The 26,636-nt window shown below is 47.0% G+C and overlaps 1 protein-coding gene and 1 non-coding gene across 2 annotated transcripts; one reads left to right on the top strand and one right to left on the bottom strand.

Moving 5' to 3' along the window:
* Positions 1-2,622: 2,622 nt before the first annotated feature.
* LOC111751800 (U2 spliceosomal RNA) lies at positions 2,623-2,807 on the bottom strand. Its single transcript, XR_002786882.1, has one exon. It is a non-coding gene; the product is annotated as a U2 spliceosomal RNA (small nuclear RNA).
* Positions 2,808-9,671: 6,864 nt separating this feature from the next.
* Positions 9,672-11,576, top strand: ARL4D (ADP ribosylation factor like GTPase 4D). The gene is made up of 2 exons (XM_010594495.3): positions 9,672-9,779; positions 10,322-11,576. The coding sequence occupies exon 2, from the start codon at positions 10,408-10,410 to the stop codon at positions 11,008-11,010; it is 603 nt and encodes a 200-aa protein (XP_010592797.2). The 5' UTR covers positions 9,672-9,779; positions 10,322-10,407; the 3' UTR covers positions 11,011-11,576.
* The last annotated feature ends 15,060 nt before the right edge of the window (positions 11,577-26,636 follow it).

The following is a 26,636-nucleotide window of genomic DNA, read 5'->3' as shown; positions in this document are numbered from 1 at the left end:
CTGTTGAGCCCCATCCTGTTTTCCAAAGCAGCAAAGAACGTAACAGACAAAATGGAGGTCAGGGCTTGCTATAGCCCTCGCTGCTTCCTTGGGTCCCCCAGAAGCGCTGGGGGGGGTGTCTAGAGAGACCATAATGAGTGCCAGTCCCCAGGTCAAGTGGCTCCCAGCTGTGGGATTCAAGGTGGACACAGGGGACACTTTGAGGTCCTGCAGGTGGGTGCATGTGGGAGAGTGCCCAGTGCCAGCACGACAAAGGAATCAAGGTCTTGAGCCTTGACATGAAGCCTGGGCATCGCGGCTCCCTCAGGGGGATGGCAGAGGAATTAATGGGCATTCCCAGTTGAGAGCTCCTCTGATCTGAGGGATTTCTAGCTCCCTATGGTTCTAGGGAGACCTGGTGATGTAGTGGTTAAGAGCTCTGCTACTAACAAAAAGGTCAGCAGTTCGAACCCACTGGTCTGCTCCTTGAAAACCTCATGGGACAGTTCTACTCTGTCCTATAGGGTTACTATGAATTGGAATTGACTTGATGGCAATGGGTTATGAGTGGGCTGAGGATACCCCAGGTTACCCCAGCGAAGTGATGCAGCGGCAGCTCCTACTGCATTCTCACATACCCTTCTGCTCACAGCTGCTTAGAAATCAACTCAAGTGACACCACCCTGAACTGCACCCAAATGTTCCCTCTCACTCCTTCTGGAACCTGGAGCCCCCAAGGTCTGGCCTGGGCTCAAGGCACTGGAGAACAAGGGTCAGGAGGTCCCTGAGTTTGACAGCTGGGAGGTGATGCGGACCTTGAGGGGGCAGTGACCATGGAGCAGGGGGACCTGAAACCAGACTGTAAGGAGCGAGATGCTGTGGGCAAGGAGATGCAGGCCGTTGGGAGCCCTGGCTCAGGCTTGTCCTGAGCTCCTGTCTTCAGTACCTTTCAGCCAAATACCACCAGGAGCACACCTTCTCCCAGTACCTTACAGATGTACGTATTGCTTTCAGTTCTGTGCTATGTTTTGTCTAGGCTTTGCACATGCTCTTCCCTCTGCCCAGATGCTGTTCTCCCTCCCTTCACCTGGTTCATTCTGACTCATTCTTCAGGTTGCTGATTCTAGTCTCTAGGCTTCTACTTATACCCTCTTTTGCCCTTCATACTCTCCACCCCTTGTTAATCCCTGGGTTGGAAAGATCAAATAAAATTATTATCAACTAAGTAAAAAGCCCAAATGTTTCCCTATGTTCCAAGTAGCTCTTCGTGGCTCCTAGCACAGAGCTGCTGGATCATCTTTTCTCCGTGGATATTGAACTCAAAAATAATAGGATAGTAGTGTTGTTGTTAAGTGCTGTCGAGTCAGTTCTGACTCACAGCAACCCTATATACAACAGAAAAAAAACACTGCCTGGTCCTGTGCCATCCTTACAGACATTGTTATGCTTGAGCCCATTGTTGCTACCACGGTGTCAATCCATCTTGTTGAGGGTCTTCTCCTTGACAACGTCAGTCTTTTCTCCATTTATCATGATGTTGCTTATTGGTCCAGTTGTGAGGATTTTTGATTTATGTTCAGGAGTAATCCATACTGAAGACTGTGATCTTTCATCTTCATCAGTAAGTGGTTCAAGTCCTCTTCACTTTCAGCAAGTAAGGTTGTGTCATCTGCATATCGTAGGTTGTTAATGAGTCTTTCTTCAATCCTGATGCCACATTCTTCTTCAAATAGTCCAGCTTCTTGGATTATTTGCTCAGCATACGGATTGAATAAATATGGTGAAAGGATACAACCCTGACACACACCTTTCCTGGCTTTAAACCCCTTGTTCCGTTAGAATGACTGCCTCTTGGTCTAAGTACAGGTTCCTCATAAGCACAATTAAGTGTTCTGGAATTCCCATTCTTCACAATGTTATCCATAATTTGTTATGATTCACACAATCGAATGCCTTTGCATAGTCAATAAAACACAGGTAAACATCTTTGTGGTATTCTCTGCTTTGAACCAAGATCCTTCTGACATATTAGCAATGATATCCCTCATTCCATGTCCTCTTCTGAATTCGGCTTGAATTTTTGGCACTTCCCTGTCACTGTAGTGCTGCAACCATTTACGAATTCTCTTCAGTAAAACTTTACTTGCATGTGATATTTGATGACATTGTTTCATAATTTCCACCTTCTCTTGGGTCACCTTTGGGACAGGTACAAATATGGACTTCTTCCAGTTGGTTGGCAAGGTAACAGTCTTCCAAATTCCTTGGCATAGACAAGTTAACATCTCCAGAACTGCACGCACTTGCTGAAATATCACAATTGGTATTCCATCAATTCCTGGAGCTTTGTTTGCCGAAAAATCATTCAAAAGCTGCTGCAGCAGTACATCAACAGAGAGCTACAAAAACTTCAGGTCAGATTTAGGAAAGGACGTGGAACAAAGAACATCATCGCTGACATTAGACGGATCTTACTTACGCCAGCCAAAACACACAATTCTCTTAAAAACACGAGAAAAAAACAATAGACTTCTCTAGTAGAAAAGCATTTTTAGTGAAAAAACATTGCACAGAGAAAAAAGCAGTACACGTTAAGATGACAAAGCAAAGCCCATTTTTGTAATACTAAAAATCTTTCCCCAAAAGAAGTGCACCATTTTTGGAAATATTGCAATACCAGGTCCATATGTGGTGTGAACAAAACAAGCTCCTATTCTATTTCCCAGCTTTAAAGATTTAGTTAATACATTGTTTTCAGAACGTGTCAAGTATTAAATTATTAATAACAAATACTATATTTGATCTTAGTTAAAAAACCGAGAAACAATATCGATGTCACTGGCCTCTTCGTTACCCTCTTTCTGTCACCCATAATAACGTCACTGTGAGAACACTAACCGTTACTCCAGATGTTACTGCCTTTATTTCTTTGACGGTAGTATGCAACTGGTTGGATTCTTGTGCAGATTTTGTATTCTGTACATTGTTAAGGGAATTTTTGTCTACGTTTTTACTCCATCGCCGTTCGGCTGAAGCGTCATTTCTAATTTGCATGCCCCGCCCGTTTCCGCCCGAGAAGGCGTGGCTAAGGCTGCGAATTCTACCCTCGGACCGCCTCTGTGCAAACTCATTGGTGAACTGGAACTGACTTGGGCAATGGGAGGCTTTTGTGGGAGGGAGCTGTTGGTGGGGAGAGGTGTGAGTTCTGAAGAAGCCCAAAGTTCGAACACGTATTCACAATAAACTCAAGACAGTGTTAAGTGCGTCACCCGGTGAAAAGATGTGCTTCGAACCTGTGGAATGAAGGGCTCATCAGCGTCAGGGGAACAGAAAGCCTGGAGGAAGGTGGCTTTCTAGGCGGAAAGCTGAGGCGGACAGTGGGGAGGTGAGGGGAGGAGTACAAGAGGAGAGCACTTACCTGTCCCACTCTCTTTCCAGACAGAACTGTGGTCTCAAACCAAACCAAACCCGTTGCCGTCCAGCCCATTCTGACTCATAGCGACCCTATAGAACAGAGTAGAACTGCCCCATAGATTTTCCAAGAAGCACCTGGTGGATTCGAACTGCTAACATTTTGGTTAGCAGCCATAGCTCTTAACTACTACTCCACCAGAGTTTTCGAACTGTGCTTTAATGGGAATTTTATATTCTTTCACTTGATCTCAAAAAAGCAAGAAGGTATTATGGAGTGTTGTTGTAAACAATATTCCCTTCCCCATCCTGAGCATTTCTACTCCTTCATATCCTCCTTTACCTAGCTTTACCTGGTTGTTCTCTATAGCTTTTATCAGCACCTGGCACATATAACAATATAGACATATAGATTTATTTACAAATATGCACACATTAGTGGTTTATTGTTTGTATCCTGCCTTGAAGGTAGAGACTTTCATTGCTGCTCTATCCCCAGCAGCTGGGACAGTGCCCTGGCATGTACTTACCATTTGATAAATATTTGTTCAATGAAAGAATGAGAATCAAATGAGACAATGTATATAATATGCTTGGCCTGCACTAGACACATAATTATCATGCCTTTTCAGGCCTCCCCATCCCATGATCTCTGCTCAGTTCTGTGTTTGTCAGACCCTCTTTTGCTCACTAATTTGGTTTCACCTATTGGATTACAGGCATTTGGATCCTGGTCATTGAAAACAAATATTTCTTGTTGCAATTTAACGACTCTGCTTTCTGGTTCATGCATCAGCTCTATGAGTTTGGTTAATGTGAGTTTCCTAAACTAACTCAAATTGATGTGCACAGACCAAGTTGCCTGCAACGTCGAGGGCTGCACCAGGGTCTGGTGAGCCTTCATCTGGATGCCTTGCTCTTGGGAATCCCCATCTCCTGGCAGTCCTTATCCCTTTATCCTTTGAGGGCCACTCCCTTTTCCTTCTTCAATTCTTCTCTTTCCTTGACTTTGGGCACTCTAGGGTCTTGTAGTTTTCCTCCTGCCTCCCCAGATGCTGCTTCTCTATTTCCTTCACGTCATTCCTCTCCTCTAGTGTGAAGATGCTCAGAAGATGTTGTGATCCTTCTTTCCTCCTCCCTCCCTCCTCTTTACCCCCTGGGCAACCTCACTCCTCCCAGGGCTTCTGTTGCTGTTTCTTGCTGACTATCCCACGTTCACTCCTTTAGCCAAGACAAATGGGCACTGCACATCTGTCCCCATGCAAATAGCCTGCAGGCACAACATGGCTACAACTGAGTTCTTCATCACCTTCCTTGACCTCCAGCCTCCTCCTGCTCCAGTGTTCCCTGTACCTAATATTAGGCCCTGAGTAAATGTATAGGAAATGTAACTGAAATTATATTTTCTGTTTAAAATAATGTTCATTTAAACCTGATCTCACCTTCCCAAAAAACTGGAAGAGGGTGGATTTTCCATCCCAATCCCAAAATGTAGGAAAGGCCCTATCTGAAATGAAGATTCCAAACAGGGGTAAAGGAACCTGAATAGCTTCACCTCGTACCCTGTCTTAGTTGTCTAGTGCTGCTATAACAGAAATACCACAAGTGAGTGGCTTTAACAAACAAAATTTTATTTTCTGACAGTTTAGGAGGCTAGAATTCAGGGAGATGGCTCTAGAGAAAGGCTTTCTCTCTTTGTGGGCTCTGGGAGAGGGTCCTTGCCTCTTTTCAGCTTCCATGGTGACCTTCATGTGGCAAGGCATCTATCTTCCCCCATCTCTGCTTGCTTGCTTCCTTGTTTAATCTGTTCTTTTATACCTTAAGGGATTAATTTAAGACTAACTCTACACTAATCAGTGTTCATTAATATAGCAAAGAAAACCCATTCCCAAATAGGATTATAACCACAGGTATACAACACATATTTTGAGGGGACACAATTCAATCTATAACATACTCTTCCCTATACTTTTCTTCAGGAATCGGGTGGGGATGAATATACCCACCAGGGGGCAGCATCTACCCATTTCAGTCCTTGGCTCTGCCTTGGGACTTGGTTTTGGGATGGCTGCCTCTCAAATGGTCCTTGGTTGGGGAGAAGGGTTTCTTTCCATCTGGCCCCTTCACACTTTTATTTTTACAATCACTCTTAGAGGTGGACTGTATTTTACCCCATCTTATTCGTGAGGAAGCAGAGCTGGGATTTGAAAAATGAGTCTTGGTGATTCCCAAGCTGGGAGTTGCTCTTCTGTATCCACCCCCATCCCAGTCCCACCTCCCGTAGCCTCCTCCTTCCTTCATTTGTTCACTCAGAGCATCTGCTTAGGCAGCTACTCCAAGTCAAGAAGCTGCAAAGATGATGCAGAAACAAAGATGTCTGCAGCCATTTCCCATGTGAGCTCCATCCATCCCTTGCCCTCCCCAACTCCAGAGCATGGAGGGTCAGAGGGGAAGGGACCTGGCAATTATCTAAGCCCCTTGTTCCAAGCTCAAGAAACTGAGGCTCCCAGGAGAGAAGTGGCTTTTCCAAGCCAGTCTACTAGTGAGGGAGTGAGACTCATGCTGTCTGCTGAGTGTTTTAGCTCGCTGCCATGCCTTGAAGGGTCCTCCCCAGTGTCACCCCAATCCTTACCCCCGTTTTTTTCTCCTTTGAAGTGCCTCCTCCCCAATAAAGGCCTCAGTCCTTCTCACATAGAGTTCAATACTGTCCCAGGCCCTGCCTAGATATGCAGGGTTTTATAGGTACTCTTGGAGTCCCTAGGTGATGCAAATGGTTAACATGCTCAGCTGCTAACCCAAAGATAGGAGTTTTGAGTTCACCCAGAGGCACCTTGGAAGACAGACCTGGAGATCTACTTCTGAAAAATTAGCCACTGAAGACCCTATGGAGCACAGTTCTACTGTGACACACACAGGGTCACAAGGAGTCAGATCAGCTCCACGGCAGGCAACTGGTATAGGTATTCTTGGCCAACCTAGGATCATCAACAGAACCCCCAGGGTCCTTACAACCCTGGACAGAGAAACTCCCAGGCTAAAGGTGGATGCCTGGTTCCCACATTCAGGGAACCCCCATGAACACATTTAATCATTCCATCATTCATTAATTCATAGAAGATTTTCTGACTGCCTATGTGTGCCAGGCGCTGTGCTAGACACTATTGAGCTCCTTCCTTCCAGGGCTTAGTCTGATGGGGAAGACAGATCAAAGGAAGAACAATGACACAACAGCTTGAATCTGATCCGGGTTGGGAAGCCAACAGGAGGAAACAGGTAGCCCCAGATAGTCTGTCCCTCTGCCTGGAATGCTCATCTAACTCTTTGTCACTCAGACCTTGGTTCTAACATCATCTGTTGTAGACATTCATATCTCCCCCCACCCCATCTACAGTCGTTTTCTCCTCCCAATCACTCTCCAGCACATTGCCCTGTTTTTTTCCCCCCCTCTTTCTGGCATGTATCACCATCTGAAGTTAACTTGTTGATTCACTGCCTGTCTACCCTCTTCCCCCCACTATCATGGACACTCTTTGAGGGCAGGTCCTTATCCATACCACTCAGGGCTATATGCCTAGCACCATAAATGATTGTTCAGTGTACTGATGTTCGAATGTTCTCTTCAACCATTCCCCCAATGCACTAGGTGCAGACCTCATGGAGAGAAAGAGTTGCAGAGGTGAGGCTGCCAGGAAACAGAATGGCTGGTGGATCCTTAAGGGAGGAAGGCTCCCTGGGATGGTGGGCTGGGATTTAAAGGAGGCAGGGGTTGGGGCGGGCCCACAGCCTGGTTTGACCCCTGCAAGCTAGGCTCCTTCATTTACCCCTCCCCTGCCCCATCTCTTCCCTCCCATTTGTTCATCAACACCTTCTCTGGCAAACTTGAAAGATGAAGGGTGGAGTGGGCTTGTCAGTTTCAGCTCCTTTATCAGATAATCAAATAACAATTTCCTTCTTCGGTGTGAGTCCCAGGGCATATTATTGAAAAAATGATAGTGAAGCTTCAAAGATTGTGGAAGAAACTCAAGACAGTGTTCTGCATGTTTTCATTTCACAGCCATTGCAACATTTGTTCAAATCCAGGCTTGGCCAATTTCTAACTGTGTGACCATGGACAAATTACCTAACCTTTCTGTGCTTCAGTTTCTTCTTTTTTATAATAACCATGCTTATTTTATGGGTTTGAATAGAATATTAGAAATGGAAAAGTAGGCCAAGTTCCTAGACCAGAGTCTGGCATGCAGTAGTTCCCATCCCTTCTAATTCAGCCCTTCCTCTGAGTCTTAGTTCCTGCTGCAAGCTGCCACCATCCCCTCCCCATCAACCTGGGTGTAACAAACCCATTTCCTAAGGTCCTGATCTCTTTAGGGATGTGGGGAGGCTCCCTGCATTGCTGGGGAAACCAGGTGACTAGCTTTATAGGGGGAGGGGAAGAAGGAGGTGGCAAGGCAGCCTGGTGGTAAACAGATGGGAGCTTATTTATCTCATCAGCACTTGATTGAGAAGGGTGAGCAGGAAAGGACTGGGCCCTGCAGCCTGGTAATTACTTCCCCTCCCCTTTAAAAAGTCTTTAAAAAGGTTAATGTTGAAATTACATCATTAATACAAGAATCCGGCCTCATGTAAAGTGGGAAGCATTAAAGATTTCATTCTCCTTCGACCCTTGCTCCCCGCAGTTTGGGGCATTCTCCCTGTGGGTAACACTGTTTTTCTTTTGGTCACACTGCCCCTTTGTGACATCTCCTCCCTTCTAGGGCTGCCCAGACTGTACCAGGCTGCAATGGCCGCCCAGTTCTGTCTCCCTCCTAACCAATCCTCTTGTTGTTGGTGGTGCCGTCGAGTTGATTTCGACTCCCAGTGACCTCATGTGACAGAGTAGAACTGCCCCATGGGGTTTTCTAGGCTGTAATCTTTATGCAAGCAGATCAGCAGGTCTTTCTCCTGAGGAGCCACTGGGTGCGTCCAAACCACCAACTTTTTGGTTAGCAGCCCAGTGCTTAACCAGGTTTCCTTAACCAATCTTACACAGGACTAATTAACTTCTAGAAATCTTTCCAGAACCTTCTGGCTGATTCTCCCTTCCTCCTCTAAAGTCTTACCAGTGTTTATCTCAGGATTCACAAGCATTTGCTGTCAGTGGTCGATCTCCTCTCTCTCACTACAGTGTAAGCCTGCTGAGGCCAGGACCTGAGGCCCAGGACATCCTCTATATCCCCCATAGTCGCTGGCTAACACAGAGCACACAGTATGAATGAGGATGGTCAACGCAATGGTGCTGTTGAATGAACAATTCTATGTCTCTTTTAACAAGGGAGGCCCTTGAGGGACTTACTCCTGGGCCTCACTCTGACCAGCGATTGAGGGATTTCTGTTGAGGATGCCAGCCAGACAGCCTCCTGATGAGTGAGGATAGAGTCAAGTGTTGAAGAAGCCAGGCACTTGATGTAGACAGATCCTTGTTCAGCCATTTACTAGTTTTATGGGGCCTTACACAAGTCATTTAACTTTTTGAAGCTTTTTTCAGTTATAAAATGCTGACAACACCAGTTCCTACCTCAAAGGCTGCTGTGGGGATCAAACAGGGGTAATGGGCTTGCCTCCAAAAGCAGTTTTATGGGGTTGTGGAGAAAACGGTCAAGCGCTGGGTTACTAACTGAAAGGCTGGCAGTTCTAATTCTCCCAGACATGCCTTGGAAGAAAGTCCTGACAATCTACTTCTGACAATCCACTTCTCAAAGGTCATAGCCATGGAAAACCCTATATGCACAGTCCTACTCGGACACGCATGGGATCACCATGAGTCTGAATCAACTAGTTTTGGTTTAGGTTCACACAAGTTTCAAAACTGCATTAGGAAGGATAAAAGGAGAAAGTACTGTTAGCATCTCTCCAGCATACCCTCTGCCAGAATGAGAAGTGTAGGGTGAACACTTCTGGAGCTCTCTGCCTGGTGCAGGGGGATGCGGTGGTATTGAGAGTATTAAGGTATTCACTTATCCCGAGCCAAACGCTGCCCCGCATGCTCCTTTTGTTCCTCCCACCTTCCGTTCCTGATTAATCGCCGACTTAACTCCAATTGTTATTATATGGTGGAAGAGATTAATTAAACTAGCCAAGGATTAACCCAGCCTTGGTCACCCTGTGGTTGGTGTGCCTGCGTGAGGCTCTCCGCGCCCCGCCCCACCTTCCTGGCCCCGCCCCGCCCCGCCGCTGATTGGCCCTCTCCTTGCATCGTCACGCTGTGGTTTTTAAGCCTGAGCCCCGCGCGGCTCCGCCAAGGCGGCGGTGAGGGTGAGCTGGAGACAGGCGGTTGTGGGGTCTCACGTGGCAGCTCCAGTGGCCGCTCCGGTGACAGGCCGGGAGAGGCGCGGGGAGAGCGCAGCTGACGGAAGGTAACGGGGCTGTTCTGGTCGTGCTAAGGCGGCTCTGGTGCGGGGCTTGGGGAGCTGGTGTCGGCGACCGGAGACATGCCTACGTGGGAGTGTGGCGGGACGGTGGGGAAGGGGTCGCGGCGGGAGAAGGGTTGTGTCGACGCCTGGGGAGGTGGAGGCGAGTGGGAGCCGGCCGCAGTCCTCGAGTGTCGGCGCCCGCATCCTGGCTCTGCATTTGGTGTGTGTGGGGGGGCTGCCCGACCTCCCCCTTCTGGCTAGGATTTTTGCCTGGGAATTTGGGGGTCGCGGCGTCAGCATTCCGCGCCACGAACTGGGAGAAGAGGCGCTGCAAGACGACTGCCCGTCCAGTTGAGACCTCGTCGTCTCCCCCCGCCCCGAGTGTCCCGGGACCCAGCGGGCTCCTCTAGGTCTGTCAGGGCCCCCAGGTAGAGGGGAGCACCTCGCCACTTCTTCCTCTGGCTTGTTAACCTATAGCAGCTTAAAAAAAAAAAAAAAAAAAAAATTCGTGTTTATTAAAAGTCTCCTTTTTCATCCCTGTTTAGACAATCCAGCTGTGGTCCCTAGCCTGCAATTTCAAGGCCTCCTCCGTGCCTCTACTGGGAGCCCCAAGACCTGGCCGGAGGGCACCATGGGGAACCACTTGACAGAGATAGCGCCCACTGCCTCCTTCTTGCCCCACTTCCAGGCCTTGCACGTCGTGGTCATTGGGCTGGACTCGTCCGGAAAGACCTCCCTTCTTTACCGCCTCAAGTTCAAGGAGTTTGTCCAGAGCGTCCCAACCAAAGGCTTCAACACAGAGAAGATCCGGGTGCCCCTGGGGGGGTCCCGTAGCATCACCTTCCAGGTGTGGGACGTCGGGGGACAAGAGAAGCTGCGGCCACTGTGGCGCTCCTACACGCGAAGGACGGATGGGCTGGTGTTTGTGGTGGATGCTGCCGAGGCTGAGCGCCTGGAGGAGGCCAAAGTGGAACTCCATCGAATCAGCCGGGCCTCGGACAACCAGGGTGTGCCCGTCCTGGTACTAGCTAACAAGCAAGACCTGCCAGGGGCGTTGAGTGCCGCTGAGGTGGAGAAGAGGCTGGCAGTCCGTGAGCTGGCGGCCTCCACGCTCACGCACGTGCAGGGCTGCAGCGCAGTGGATGAGCTGGGCCTGCAGCCAGGCCTTGAGCGCCTGTACGAGATGATCCTCAAGAGGAAGAAGGCTGCTCGAGGGAGCAAAAAGAGACGGTGACCCGACGCCCCCGCTCCCCGCCTAATAGGGGTCTGCACACTAGGACAATGAGGCAACAGCGTCCCCTCATTCACCCTGGGGTATAGGACCTGCCCCTTGATGAGGGACTGAGGTGCACTGAGGGTCCTGTTTTGGTGCCGCTTTGGTGAAGGGGGACAGGCAGTGGGGTGTCTTTGCACATCTGTCCCTCATCCTCACCTCCTGGAGAAGAGGGAGCTACAGGACTGTGGAGGCTTAAATGTAAACTATGACTCTACCTCGACTGTTTCTCCTTTTTTTTCTCTGGCTTTTTAATCGATGTTTCCAGGGGGGATGGAAAGTTGCTTGGAGAATGCATTTGGAATGAATGAGAACTTCCTCTGCTGGGGAGCCTCCTGGCCACTTCTTTGGGGGTGCCAGTCACAATAGTTATTTTTGTGTTGTGTGAAAGTACCAAGAGCCCCTCCCCTCATTTGTAGACCCACAATCCTTTTATAGAAGCCATGTGTGCCCTCTCTTATTATGATTAATGAATTATTTTTTAACATTTGTCTGTAAGTTATTAAAGACTGACACTGTAGCTCTTACCCTGGTCTGGAATTTTCCTCTCTCCTTACCTGGCCCTAGGATAGTGCAGGGTTTCCCTACAGGGTGGGGGTGTGGGGACTTACCTTGAAGCTGAATTTGCAAAGCAAGCTGGTGGAGATTATGAGGGTTGCTGAAACCCCCAAGCTATGGCCTGATCTCTGTACCTTTTTTTTTTTTTTCCTTTTTTCCCCTTTTCTGGCCTTACTTGGCCGTGACACCAGCTGATCCTTGTGCATTTAATGCGGCTTGTGCACTGCATTCTGCTGCTCTGAGCTGCTCTTAGGCTTAAATAGGTGCAGCCTAGAGCCTTTCTGTCCCCATCTCCATTCCCTGCCCCCAGCACTCAGATTGGTCTGATTCCCCCTCCCCCCTCGGGGATGTGGTGGGAGTGGAAAGTAATTCTTCCCTGGCTGGAAGCCGCCTCTGAGCGCTCAATCCTGCTGACTGCAGCTCCCTGGCAGTGGTGGCAGTGGCTGGAGCTGGGGAGGCCTAGGCTGGATGGAGCCAGCCTGGCCCTGTTGACTCAGCCCTGAGTTGGCCGCTCTGGGAACGAAATCTATTCCCTCCAGAGGGGCAGCAATGGGAGTTGTTTGCTCCTGGTGAATGTCAGAACTGCTGGACACCCACTCCCCACCCTCCAGGAGAGGAGGGGGAGGATACAGGCCACGTAGCTAGTAGCGATACGAAGAATAAATGATAACATTGGGAGGGTCTGAGTGCCTCCTCCCGACCAGCACCAGGGCCAGCTGTGTCTGAGATAACAAAACAATTAGATTCTCCTAATCTTCCTGGGTGAGAGGAGTGAGTGAAAACCAAGTATAGGCCTTTATCCCCTGGTCCACCTCATCCTTAGTACAAACACGGAATCCCTGGAGTAGGTACAGAGTCCCTGCTCCAGAATCAGATATAAGAACCAGGGGAGGGAGAGAAGGTTCTGGCAGCCACCTCCTGTGGAGGCATCCTAAGGAATGGGCTTCTTCCTAGTTGTCCCCAAATCCAGGGCAGGCAGGACCTGAGTTGTCCTGCTGTGTCTGGGCCAGTTCAGATATGCCTCCCAGTCCCAAGGCTGGCAAAATTGGGTGGTGTGCATTGATTCGGAACAGTGCCTGAGTCCACGTCAGAGCTGCTGGGCTGGTTCTGCTGGAACACATGCTACCTGGCCCTCCTCTCCACACACCTGTGACTCATCTCCCTAGTTCTCCAGGCAGAGTTCTCTTTTGCAGCCCAGGAAAATGCCAAGGCTTGGCCCAGGCTGGGGAGGCCCTGGGCTGAAAGACCCTCTGCCCTGCTGGAAGAATTTTCCTCCCCTCCTCCGACGGCACTGGCCTGGGTCCTCCAATTCTGCTCTTCTGTCTCACAATCCCCAAGGACCTGTTTTCTCCATTTTAGTCACCTGGAGGAATCAGGTGTCTGGATTTGGTGGGGGGAGGGTATGTGCAGAGTACCCCTCCTCTGTCCTTGCCCTCCCCTTGCCTTGAAGGGGCCTTCAAGTTGCCAGCTTCTGGTTCTGGCTCTGCCAACCCCCTTCCCTCCCTATCCCTTTGGCCTGACTTCCAGGTGGTGGAGGCAGGAGGGGAACTGGTGGCTGATGAGAGTGAGCTGGAGTAAACTAGTTGCTCTGAAAGGGTGGTGGGAGAAGGGAGTGCTGGGAAATTCTGATTAGAAAGTCATATCTGACTGGGTGGAGGTCTGGGAGCTTTGGGAATAGTCCTCCTGCTTTGATCCTTCAAAGGGACTGGAGAGCTGGGAGGGAAGGGATTACCTTAGTGTCTGGGAGGCTTAGTGTCCCATCCCAGGGATCCAGTAATTCTACATTTTGAGCTCTGGGCCACAGCCAGGAATGAGGATGGGATGAGGTGGGGGCAGGGTTGTAGTTCTCTGGCCCGTTTCTCTATCAAGTTGAATTTCTTTGTGACCCTGAGATGGGAGCTGAAGAGAGGCTCCCTGAGCTCAGAGGGTCCCTGGGGGCCAACGGTGGTAGTCAGGGGCTAGATATCTGCGAGGTGAGGCTGGAGGAAACCTGTGGGCCCAGAGTTTGGGCTCTCTGCTGAGACATTCCCCCCACCCCCAACCACCCCCAATCCCGGCACATGTTGGATTGTTAAGTCCAGATGGAGAGCATTTTCCCTGTGCGCCTTCTCCTTCCTTGAGCCCCTCCTTATGAGAACGAAGATGGCAGACTCCCCCACAGCTGCAGTGCTCATAAACAACTTGAGTAAAGGTCAAAAGTCCATTCCCTGCCTTTCCATGTCCTCTCTGGTCCTCCCTTTGCTTTTGTGCTCAAGGAAGAACGAAGGGGAAGAAGAAGGAAAAAAATCCTTAAGGCCCAGAACGTCAGGGACCAGTCCAAGAATACACAGCTACTTAGTGGAACCTCCAGATCCTTCCTCCCAGGCCAGCTCTTTTTACCCACAGGGCAGATAGGAGCCTGGGAGTGTGTCCAGCATCTCTGAGCTCTGGCTTCTTCCTCCCTCCCCTCCTTCCCTTGATTAGATTAAGGACCTACTTTTGCTTCTCCACTCCCCTTCCTGGTAGTGGAAGCTTTATCACCAAAGCCCAGCAGAACTCAGGCCTCCAGTCTGGCCAGGAGTCCCGACCCTCCCTCCACGTTGACCACGTGTCAGTGTCATTCCAAGTTTTTCTTTTTTGAATAATATTTTATTGTATTTTAGGTGAAAGTTTACATAGCAAATTAGGTTTCCATTTAACAATTTTTATATAAATTGTTCTGTGACCGTCGTTACATTTTTTTATAATGTGTCAGCATTCTCATTATTTCCATCCTGTTTGTTCTATTTCCATTAATCTAGCTTCCCTGACCCCTCTTACTTTCTCATCTTTGCTTTAGGGTAAATGTTGACTCTTAGGTCTCATATAGTTGATTACTCACAGGGGATATTGTTTATTTTATAAACCAATCTATTGTTGGGATGAAAGGTGACCTCCAGGAGTGGCTTCAGTTCCAGGTTCAAAGGGTGTCTTAGGGTGATAGTCTTGGGGGTTCCTCTAGTCTCTATTGGTCCAGTGAATCTGGCCTTTTAGGAATTTGAGTTTTGTACTATATTTTTCTCCCATTCTATCTGGGACCTTCTACTGTGTCTCTGGTCAGAACGGCTGGCAGTTGTAGCCTGGCACCCAAGTCTTTCTTGAGATTACCACCTCCACCTGGGTCTAGGAAGAACTGAGTTTCCATGAAGTGCTTAGGCATACACCAGGACGGCCTCTTGGCCTTCTGCTCTCCAACATGGGCCTCTTTTGAATAGGGGCCAAGGGAGCAGGGGCTGCGAAGGCAGCAAGGGAATCCCAGGTCAGGAGTGGCTGTGGGGGTGGATAGTCTGTGGTCATATACCATTTCCAAGGCCATCTGCAGAGCCATGGCTGCTCTGCTCACTGGAGAGTTTGTGGGTGAATATCATGCGATGTCCTCCATTGGCTGTGTGGGAGGAGGGGCTTATGGTATTTGTCCTTTCTTCCTTTTTCTAAATATTAAAAAAATTTTTTTTTAACTGTGTTTCTCTTGATTACAAAAGTAATAATTCTTTGTTGCGAAAGAAATCTAATCTAGAAAGTGGAGGCGCTCCGTAATCTACACTTCAGAGCTAACAGCTGTGAACAGGCTTTTGTATGTCCTTCCAGATGTTTTTTCCTGCATATATAAAAAAAGTATGAATGGGACCAACATGAGATTCTATAATGCATTTGTTGTACGGTTTTGCTTTTCTCATTTATATCTTGGATGTTATTCAATGTCAGGACATATGGATTTTTCTCATTCTTTTGGATGACTACATGAGATTCCATTGTATGAATGTACCATAATTTTAGAATTAAATCCTTTACTAATGAGCTTTTCAGTTGTCCATGTGTTTTTCTCTTGCAAACAATACACCAACAAACCTCCTTCTACATATTTCTTTGTATACTTGTGGAAGATTTCCTGTAAGATAAATTCCTAAAAGTGTAATTATTGTGTTAAAGTTTTCATAGATATTACCAAAGTGTGAGCTTGTGTAGGGGGGGACGGGGGGAGGAGGTAAATTTAACCCAGCCTCCTCATCCTCCATCCCCAGATTTCAAGGTCCCTCCAAGCTAATGGTCCATGTGTGTGTGTGTATGTGTGGCATAGACAATATAGTGTTGTTCTTTTGGAGGCAAGAAGGAAAATCACCAGTGACTTGGTGGAGGGTTTGCAGGGAGGGAGAGTGACTTCAGGCTCCTGATATTACTTCTGAGGCTGGGGATTGAGTCCCATCTGGGGCTGCCTGGCTGGTGGGTGGATGGTGAGGACTCCCCAGCACCCAGCTTCTCATAGACATCAGGCAGAGTGGATGAGAGATCCTGAAATAAATCCCTGGGAGATGACTCGAGAAGGAGTGGGGCCGATGCCAGGACTAACTACTCTGGAGGGTGTAGGAAGAATAGGCCTTCCAGCCCCAAGGAGAGGAGGGCAGAAGAGGCCTAGGGCTTCCCCCAGTGGCCCCTGACCCCTCTAGCGGGGATCCCTCTACCTCCTCCAACTACTATCACTTCAGTGGATTCCTGGAAGAGGAAGCAGAAGACTGAAGCCTCAGCTATGTCAGCCCTCTGGGTTGTTTGAGGCCTGAGCTCTCTGTTTGGCTTATTCAGGCCCTTTGGGTAATCCTGGGTGTATCCCCTCCTGAATGGAGTGGGCGACAAGGGAGATGGGGAGGCAGGATGGCTTTAAAAGCAAGCTTATCTCTTTAGCATTCGCTCCTATTAAATCTGGTATAAAGTTTGGTGGAGGAGGGTAGGGATGACAGCTGGGTTTAAAAACATTGTTGAAATTGAGGTTTTGTGCTTTTGACTGTTTGTTTTTACAAGATTATCCATTGCTTTGCATTCCAGATGCTGTGTCTTATCCTTCGGGAGAGAGAAGGCAGAACTGCTTACTCACTCTCTGGAATTCTCCCAGTGTAATGGGGGAGGAACAGAGCCTCCAGTATGACCAGGGAGCACCCCAGAAAGTAATCCATAAAGCAACAGAAGGGTAAGACTGCCACCAACTTCTACATGACCTTGGCCAAGCCATTCCTAGTACCTTGGCCTTAGTTTACCCATCTGTAAAATGAGGAAGTTGAGTAGATAATATCTGAGATCTTTTCCGGTTCACCTTCTATGGTTCTCAGCACAAGGTGGGAGTCGGGAGCTCCTTATGGTCTTTCTGCCTTCATCTTATCGCTTTCTGAAATTATCTTGTTTGTTTTTAAGTTTGTTCACAGCCTGCCTTCCTCACCAGGCTATTCATTCCATGAGGATGGCCCTCATCCATTTTACTGACCACCATTTCCATAGGACAGTGGCGGCATAAGCAGGTGCTCATCACATAACTGTGCAGCTTCCCGTGTCCATGCAAGGGCTGGAGGGAGGAGGGGCGTCACCTCAGTCTATAAATGCTGACGGCACTCAGGAGAGAAGATACCAAGTAAGGTTGGAGGTGAGGAAAAGAAGAAGGCCTGGAACCAGAGTCAAGGGTCCCAGGTAATGAGGGATTTGGAACACTATGGCCTTGGGAGCATTTTCTTGGCCCAAACTGCTGCTCAGTAGGAAAGGCTTGAGTTTAAGGTTTAATGGACACGGTTTCAGTTCCTCCCTTCCCTGTAATTACCTGGCCTAGGATACTCCCCGGAGCCTTTCCACTACTCTCCTCCCCTAGCTTCTCCCAAGGTCACCCCAGGATAGTCAGGCTGTATCTAGATCCCTGTTCTCCCCCTCTCACCCCCCAGAGGAGCAGGGGGCGTGGGGCAGGTGGGCAGGGAAGGGACTCCAGAGGCATAGTCCTGTGCTGTCTAGTGTGGGAACCGCTAACCCCACATGGTGATTGAGCTCGGGAAATTGAGATGTGCTATGTAAAATACACACCAGATTTCAAAGACTTACTGTGGGAAAAAAAAATGTAAAATACCTCATTGATACTTTTTTAAATCAATTATATGTTGAAATGATCATTTTTGGATACAATGAGTTAAATAAAATATTTTATTAAAATTGGTTTCATCTGTTACTTTGTACTTTTTTAAAACATGGCTACCAGAAACTTTAAAATTACATATGTGGTTAGCATTCTGTTTCTTTTGGATGGTTGTAGGTCCAGATAATTTGGGGGAAGGAACATTATGGGTTAGAAGAGAGAGAGAGCACCACTGTTTTTCCTGTCTCTGAAATCAGATGAGAAACAGAACTGAAGCAGTCAGGAAGGAGAGTAGACTGCAGGAAGGCCTTCCTGACAATAAGGGCTGAAAAACCTGAAAGATCTGCATATTCCCCTTCTTGGGCAACTTTCGGGATAGGAGAGGACTGCATATCTTGACTAAACAGACATCTTATCATTCTTAATGATCCAAACCTGATTACTCCTGATTACTTAGGAGGCAGTTATCTGAGCTTCATTCAGGGTGTTTTCACTCTATAGCCAGCTCTTAACTGTCTACTTGATGAACCCAGATACCTGGAATCCACAGAAAATTTCTAACATGATTTGACTCAATAGTTTCTGATCTTTCAACGGTACTGACAAAACACTGCCTTTCTCTGTCTAGCACCTACCCTTTAGGAAGGTGCTGGAATAGAGAGAGGGCTCAGAGAGGCCATACTGAGGAGGAAGATGCCAGCTGGGGAGCTGGATAATCCCCACAGTGGATTATTATTATTTATCTCTAAGTTTGCATATACATAAGCAGGTGGCTTATATGCAGACAGGACGTACTAGGTTGAGGGATGGGGATCAGGTTAACACTGTGTGTGTGTGTGTGTGTGTGTGTGTGTGTGTCCTGTAATAAAATCCCCACTCACTTATCTCCCATCCAGTGCATTAATTCAATCACTCAGTCTTTCAATTAGTCACATATAGTCTCAATGATATCTAGCATTACTGTGCACTGAAAGCCTATGATGACCCTGACACGCTGTCCTCAGCACTGGAGCTAAGGTGCAAAAACCCAGGGCGAGCTAAGGTGCAAGCAGTACGCAAAGAAGGTGTCTTAGATCTGGTTCCCTCGATGCAGAGCCTGAGCCAAGGATTTGGGATTATTGAGGGCAAACTCTCAGGAGAATGGGAGGGAGGTCAGGATGGGGCTGGGGGAAGGAGCTACGCAGGGCTGTGCTCTCACCTGGGTCTGGTTTTGGCTTGATCCAGTGGGGCAGCTCTGGATAGAGACTCGACCACAGAAACCATCCTACTGTGAGGCGGGGAGGCTGGACTTTCGTGCCCCCGTCAGCCAGTTCATGGGCTGCTGATTACTCTATGTGCCCTCTAGACCAAGGGCAAGTCTCTGGAGAAGTGACAGCGGAACCATTGGCAGCTACCACTCACAGCCGGGGAGAGGGGATCTGGGTGGTGCATCAGTGCATCCACTTAGGGAGTAGCCGAGAAGAGAAGAGAAGAGCAAGCTGACCTGGGCAAGCCTCAAGCCCTGATTCCTGCCCACGTTTGGCAATCAGGTCCTCTTTCTACTCTCACTCTTGGCCTCTACCCTTACCTGTCCTTGTCCTGTTGTTTCTTCCTACATCTGGTTCTTTGTTCCCCTCTAACCCCAGTTCCTGGTTCTTGCCACTGATACTGCCCTGTCTCTCTTGAGTTTACCTAAAATGCAGGAAGAAACCCTGAGTTTCTTCAAGAGCCTCCAGGAAGCTGGGGATGACTCAGTATTCCTGTTGACCCTTCCCTTGCCAATGGGTCATCTGAGTGGCACTGCTCCCCTACGTAGAAAGCTTTGGGGTCTCAGGGACCACCTGGCCCTAATCCCTCTGTTGTGTTTTCCTTTTGTTGGATGTATCGCTCCCCACCTCCTCTCTTGGAGAAGGGACAGTTCAGGAGAAATTCATTCTCAAGGCTCGAATCCTCCGTAAACATCACAGGATACATTCCCTGGAAGGGAAGGGTGGGATCGGGGCTGACTTCCTTAGAAACTTCAGAACAGAAAAGACACCTCCTTTCCCTATCCCCTCCCTCCTTTAAACAGGGGCTGGGGAGAGGAAGAGATGATTATTTCTGCACAAGGCTGGGAGATGGATGGCCTGACCTCTGAACCTCTCTTCCTTTTCTTCAGTCACACCCCTGATTTTAGAGGTGCCAGAATCCTGAGGGAAAAACAAGAGAGAGAAAAAGAGCATCCCACAGGGAGGGTTCCACGTCGTGTCCTCCCCATCTCCATTTCCCTAGCATGTGAGTTTCCCAGGGCACCGCACACACAACACACACCTTACATTGCTGAAACCAGAGCTGCCAGCTCCAGGGGAGGGAGTGGGGAAGCAGCTGGGGACAAGTCTGGGTGGCCACATACCTGTCCTTCTGGGAGGTGACACTTCCACTACACCTCCACTGGTTTCATCTGAACCTCACCCTAGCCTTGGCCTTCTGTTGTTAGGGTGGGCAGGAGCAATGGAGGAGTTGAGCGGGCCCAATGCCAACAAGGAAAGGGTTATTGACAGGCAAATCAATTCCCCCAAGGACCAAATCTGGAGGAAACTCGGCTTGAAGAAGAACAGCAGCAGGAACTGGGCCTAGCTTGCTGGGTGAGCTTCAAGAGTGGCTGAGAGAAGCACGCTGGAGACCCCTCAGAGGGCCGGAGAGCACCCATCCTCTCCCGATGTATTGTCAGAAGTCAGGATGTGGGGCCAGGGTGAAATCCGGGGTTTGACCTGGGGAAAGTGACCTTGGCCACCCCAAGCATTTGGCATCTCTGAATCAGGGGAAGGGACTGCCTGACTGGACATGTCACCCGCATTAGGCAGGGGCTGTAATTGCTGTAATTCATTGATGAATACAATTTGCAGCTGGCTTCTCTCCGTGTGACAGGCCTCAATTAGAGCTGTCAGAGGGAAGTGGGGTGTGAGGAGGAGCTGGGATGTTGTTTTCAACTGCTTTTCCTGGTCCTCTCTCAGCTCTCTGTACCACCCTGAAATAAGAGGGGGTTCTTTAGTCAATTATTTGCACCTCCCTCATTTACCCCCAGGAATATAATTTCAGAACAAGTGGTACTAGAGTGGAAAGAGAGAAAGGTATGAAAGGAAGGATGACTTCTGCAGATTGGTCTGGGATGCTGTGGATTTTAAAACTAAACTGTGTTTAGTTAGTATTTTCTTATTTATTTAAAAAAAAAAAAAAAAGCCCAGTGCTGTCTTTAGAGCTTCTAAAAATCCTGAAAGGAGCTCTGGTGATGCGGTGGTTAAGCTCTCAGCTGCTAACCAAAAGGTTGGTGGTTTGAACCAGCAGCTCTCCCAACTTCTGTAAAGATTACAGCCTAGAAAATCCTGTGGGGGCAGTTATCCTGTGTCATATGGGGTCATTCTAAGTTGAAAATCAACATGATGTCATCCAACAACAACCACAAAAAAATCCTGAATCTCCGGATGGTACAAGTGTTTAATGTGCTAGACTTCTAACCAAAACATTGGTGATTTGAGTCCACCAGAGGTGCTTTGGAAAAAGCCCTGGCCATTTACTTCCAAGAACTCAGCTCTTGAAAATCCTATGGAGCACAATTCTAATGCACATAGGGTCGCTATGAGTCAGAACTGACTTATAACAACCGTTTTTTTTTTTTTTAATTTTAATTCTATGTGAAGGAAGACTTTTGAGCCAGCATACTTACTGTATTTTATAGTTCCCCATCTCTCTTGCCAGACAAAGGAAAAAATATGAGTCAGAATGAGAAAGGAGTGAGAGAGAAAAAAAATCAGCTCCACATAGATAAATTATTTTAATTTTGAAAGACCATAGGGACACTAGAGATCATTTAGTCCAGTGGTTTTCCAACTCTTTTTAAAAAACAATGAGAATGCTTCTTCAAATGAAATCTAGTGTAGAAGGTCAATATAGAAAACGAATCAAAGCTGTCGCAGTTAAATTGGAAGTAGAGGCTCTGAGCCCTGCCATTTTAACCTCCTTCCCGAGTCCTGCCTGCCTTCCAGTCCCTGCCCTGGTGGTGGCCTCTGTATGATATCTGTGAGGCTCTGTTAGTGTTATGAGCTTGTCCTGGTTTGCCCAGGAGTTTCTCAGTTTTAGCAGTGAAAGTCCCTCATCCCAAGGAATCCCTCAGACCTGGGCAAACTGGGACAGTTGGTTGCCCTAGGTTTATAGATTGAAGACCACGGATACAGCCCCTTTGCCTTTGATCTATTCATGATATTGAGGCCGAGTACTGGCCGTAAATCCTGGCCCTCTGCCTGCACCTCTGTGAGAGGTGAAAGTGTTCATCTCCAAATTTCTCTCGCTCGATCAACAGCCTCTCTTGTGGATGGTGGTTGCACAACATTGTGAATGTACTAAATGCCACTGAATTGTTCACTTTAAAATGGTTCATTTTACATTACGTGAACCTCACCTCAATAAATATAATGCATAAATAGACACTAAAAACAGAAAGTCAAGCAAAGAATGGATAGGAACTACAGGGTGAGAAAGTTTGGAGAAGAGACTTTTTAAATCCGGAAGCAGTGAGGACTAAGGAACCCCAGTGGTGCAGTGGTTAAGTGCTTGGCTGGTAACCAAAACGCTGGCAGTTTGGATCCATCAGCCACTCTGCAGGAGAAAGATATGGCATCTGCTTCTATTCTATTCTGTCCTATAGGGTCGTTATGAGTTGGCGTTGACTCGACGGTAAAGAGTATGGTTTTGGTTTTTATGGACTGAAGTTCTTCCCAATTTTAATAGCCTGTTATTTTATAGATTCACCCCTTCCTTAATTCTCAGTTCTGGCAACCAGATGGATCAAGGCCACGTTAGATCTAAAGTTTAACTGCACAAAGAAATAAAAATTAAATTTTAGCTGTAAATCTAAGCAAATGTGTACAAGGAATACTCAGCCTATGCCAGGACTTAAATTCAACTAAAATGACTAAATCTCATTTAGATCATTTCTGATAAGAAAGCCTCAAATAAAATAAGCAAAATTGATATAAGCCTCACACCTACATCTTGGAGGTACCAGATCATTTTTAATTGTTTTCAATAAAAAACATTTTTAATTCCACAGAATAAAAATCCTCTCTTATGAAGCCTCCCCTGACTACCCAGGAAGACTTACGTCCTCTCTTCTAATTCTTCTATTAGAGCACTTATCATTAAATTCATTTTTTATCTTGGATCTTTCTCACCTGTTGGACTGGAAGGTTCTTGGTTCCATGGCTCATTCATTTTTGCATCCCTCAGCACATTCCCCCCTCCCCCCACCACAATGGTGGAATTCTTTTTGTTTTTGTTGTTGTTAATTATTATTTCATTAAAAAAAATTGTACTTTAGATGGTTTACAGAGTAAATTAGTTTCTTATTAAACAATTAATACACATACTATTTCGTGACATTTGTTGCCAACCCTACTCTCTCGCCTTCTCCATCTTGGGTTCCCCATTACCAGCTTTCCTGTTGTTTCCTGCCTTCTTGTCCTTGCCCCTTGCCTTCTTGTCCTTGCCCCTTGCCTGGTGTGCCCATTTAGTTTCATTTTGTTTTATGGGTCTGTCTAATCTTTGGCTGAAGGGCGAACCTCAGGAGTGACTTCAGTACTGAGTTAAAAGGGTGGCTGGGGGCCACACTCTTGTGGTTTCTCCAGTCTCTGTCAGGTTGATAAGTCTGGTCCTTTCTTTGTGACTTAGAATTTTGTTCTACATTTTTCTCCAACTCTGTCAAGGACCTTGTATTGTGATCCCTGTCAGAGCAGTTGGTGGTAGTATCTGGGCACCTTCTAGTTTTGCTGGACTCAGCCTGGCAGAGGCAGTGGTGGTTGTAGTCCATTAGTCCCTTGGACTTATCTTTCCCTTGTGTCTTTGGTTTTCTTCATTCTCTCTTGCTCTAGACTGGGTGAGACCAGTGAAGTATCTTAGACAGCCACTCACAAGCTTTTAAGACCCCAGGCACTACTCACCGAAGTGGGATGTAGAATTTTCTTTTAAAATAAACTTTGTTACGCTAATTGAGCTGGATGTCCCCCAAGACCATGGTCCCCAGCCCTCAGACCACTAATTTGGTACCTCAGGGATTTTGGATGTGTCTGTGAAACTTCTCTGACTTTGCCTTGGTCGAGTTGTGCTGACATCCCCAGTATTATGTAGTGATTTACCCTTCACCAAAGTTACCACTAGTTAGTGTTTTTCCCTTCGTACCCCTTCCGTCCCTCGTAACCATGAAAAATTGTTTCTTTTTGTGTAGAAACCTTTTCATGAGCTTTTATAGTAGTGGTCTCATATAGTATTTGTCCTTTTGTGATTGACTTACTTTACTTAGCATAATGCCCTCCAGATTCATCCATGTTGTGAGATGTTTTGCAGAGCCAACATTGTTCTTTATTGTTGCATAGTATTCCATTGTGTGTATGTACTATAGTTTGTTTATCCACTCACCTGTTGATGGGTACTTGGGTTGTTTCCATCTTTTGCTATTGTGAATAAAGCTGCAAGGAACATGGGTGTGCATGTGTCTATTTGAGTGATGGCTCTTATTTCTCTAGGATGTATTCCTAAGGGTGGGATTGCTGAATTGTGTGGTATTTCTATTTCCAGCTTTTTAAGGAAGCACCATATCATCTTCCAAAATTGTACCATTTTGCATTCCCACCGGCAGTGCATAGGAGTTTCAATCTCCCCTCTGCTCTCCAACGTTTGTTATTTTCTGTTTTTTTGATTCATGTCAGTAATGTCAGTGTGCGATGGTATCTCATTGTAGTTTTGATTTGCATTTCTCTAATGGCTAGTGATCTGAGCATTTCCTCATGTGTCTGTTAGCCTCCTGAATGTCTTCTTTGGTGAAATGTGTGTTCATATCCTTTGCCTATTTTTTAATTGGATTATTTGTCTTTTTGTTGTAAAGGTGTTGGATTTTCCTACAGATTTTAGAGATTAGACCTTAGTTGAATTTGTCATAGCCAATTTTTTTTTTTCCTAGTCTGTAGGTTCTCTTTTTACTCTTTTGGTGAAACCTTTTGATGAGCATAGCCTCAGCACATTTTTTGATAGATGGGTGGGTAGATGGGAAGGTGGATGTTGGAATTAATGGGGAGATAGGTGGATGGATAGAGAGAATGCTGGATGCTTTGTAGAAGGCATTGAGATGGAACAATTGGGCAGTTTATTGGGCAATTTTTAGGCAAGCTCCTCTTTCAGTAGTTCTTCCACTATGTCCATTTTGCTTGACTTTGATTTCTGGAATATCTAACATATTTATATTCAGGTACAAGGACCAAAGCAGCTTTCCAAACCAATGAAAAGTCATTTAAATCTGTTTATCATTTTTGAATTATTTATTCCTTTGCCTTCCTCTACAGAAAGTTATGGTTTAACTACACAAATACAATATTTGATGAAAATACCTAAAATGGGCAGCTGATGGCAGTGACGAAGACTGTCTGAAAATAAAACAGTTTAAAAATATCGGAGAAGGGAGAGTGTAGGAGGCAGGGAGAGAGGGTGAGCAGTTTGTGCATATAGCGAATAAGACAATCAGGACTTCAGGACTGGAAAGGCAGGAATCAAGATAGGAGGAATTCAGGGTACTCATTAGGGAAAAAGAAAAAGAAAAAAAAAAAAGAACAGTTGTCATGAATTGATTCTGACTTGTGGAGAACTCACGAGTGCAGAGTAGAACTGTACTCCATAGGGGTTTCAAGGCTGTGATCTTTAGAAGCAGATTGCTGAGGCACCTCTGGGTAGATTTGAACTGCCAACCTTCAGTTAGTAGTCAAGCACTTAATCAGTTGTGCCACCCAGGAACTCCTACACACTAGGAAAACCAAAAACTTGTGGCTGTGGAGTTGATTCTGACTTATAGTGACCGTAAAGGACAGAAACCCTCCATAGGGTTTCCAAGGCTATAATCTTTATGGACACAGACTGCTACATCTTTCTCCTGCTGACTGGCTGGTGGGTTCAAACCACCAACCTTTCGGTTAGCAGCTGAGTGCTTAGCCACCGCACCATGAAGACTCTTTACATGTTAGGAAGATCTCCCAATTATAACGCTCAAGAAACAATAGCTTAGAAAGTTTTGAAGGAAAGAGGGAAATGGTAATGACCATGTTTGGAAGCAAAAGATTAGACTAAATGGCTATTCGTGATTCTTAATTGACTTACTTATCCATTCAGTTAAAATTTATTGAGCATCCACTCTGCTCCGCGTGTGAGGCCTAGCACTTTTACTTACATTGTCCCACCCATTCATGCCTGGGGACAGGAAAAGGGAGTCCACACACTCTTTTTTTTTTTTTTATTAATTTTTATTGTGCTTTAAGTGAAAGTTTACAAATCAAGTCAGTCTCTCATACAAAAACCCATATACACTTTGCTACACAATCCCAATTACTCTCCCCCTAATGAGACAGCCGGCTCTCTCCCTCCACTCTCTCTTTTCATGTCCATTTCACCAGCTTCTAACCCCCTCTACCCTCTCATCTCCCCTCCAGGCAGGAGATGTCAACCTAGTCTCAAGTGTCCACCTGATCCAAGAAGCTCACTCCTCACCAGCATCCCTCTCCAACCCATTGTCCAGTCCAATCCATGTCTGAAGAGTTAGCTTCAGGAATGGTTCCTGTCCTGGGCCAACAGAAGGTCTGGGGGCCATGGCCACCAGGGTCCCTTTAGTCTCAGTCAGACCGTTAAGTCTGGTCTTATGAGAATTTGGGGTCTGCATTCCACTGCTCTCCTGCTCCCTAAAGGTTCTCTGTTGTGTTCCCTGTCAGGGCAGTCATCGGTTGTAGCCAGGCACCATCTAGTTCTTCTGGTCTCAGAATGATGTAGTCTCTGGTTCATGTGGCCCTTTCTGTCTCTTGGGCTCATAATCTCCTTGTGTCCTTGGTGTTCTTCATTCTCCTTTGATCCAGGTGGGTTGAGACCAATTGATGCATCTTCGATGGCTGCTTGCTAGTGTTTAAGACCGCTGATGCCAATCTTCAAAGTGGGACGCAGAATGTTTTCTTAATAGATTTTGTTATGCCATTTGCCTCAGATGTCCCCTGAAACCATGGTTCCCAGACCCCTGCCCTGCTATGCTGGCCTTCGAAGCATTCAGTTTATTCAGGAAACTTCTTTGCTTTTGGTTTAGTCCAATTGTGCT

This window comes from Loxodonta africana, chromosome 18, assembly GCF_030014295.1.
Source record: "Loxodonta africana isolate mLoxAfr1 chromosome 18, mLoxAfr1.hap2, whole genome shotgun sequence".
Taxonomy (NCBI): Eukaryota; Metazoa; Chordata; class Mammalia; order Proboscidea; family Elephantidae; genus Loxodonta; species Loxodonta africana.
The sequence above is the reverse complement of the archived record's forward strand: the minus strand, read 5'-3'. Positions and strand labels throughout refer to the sequence as shown.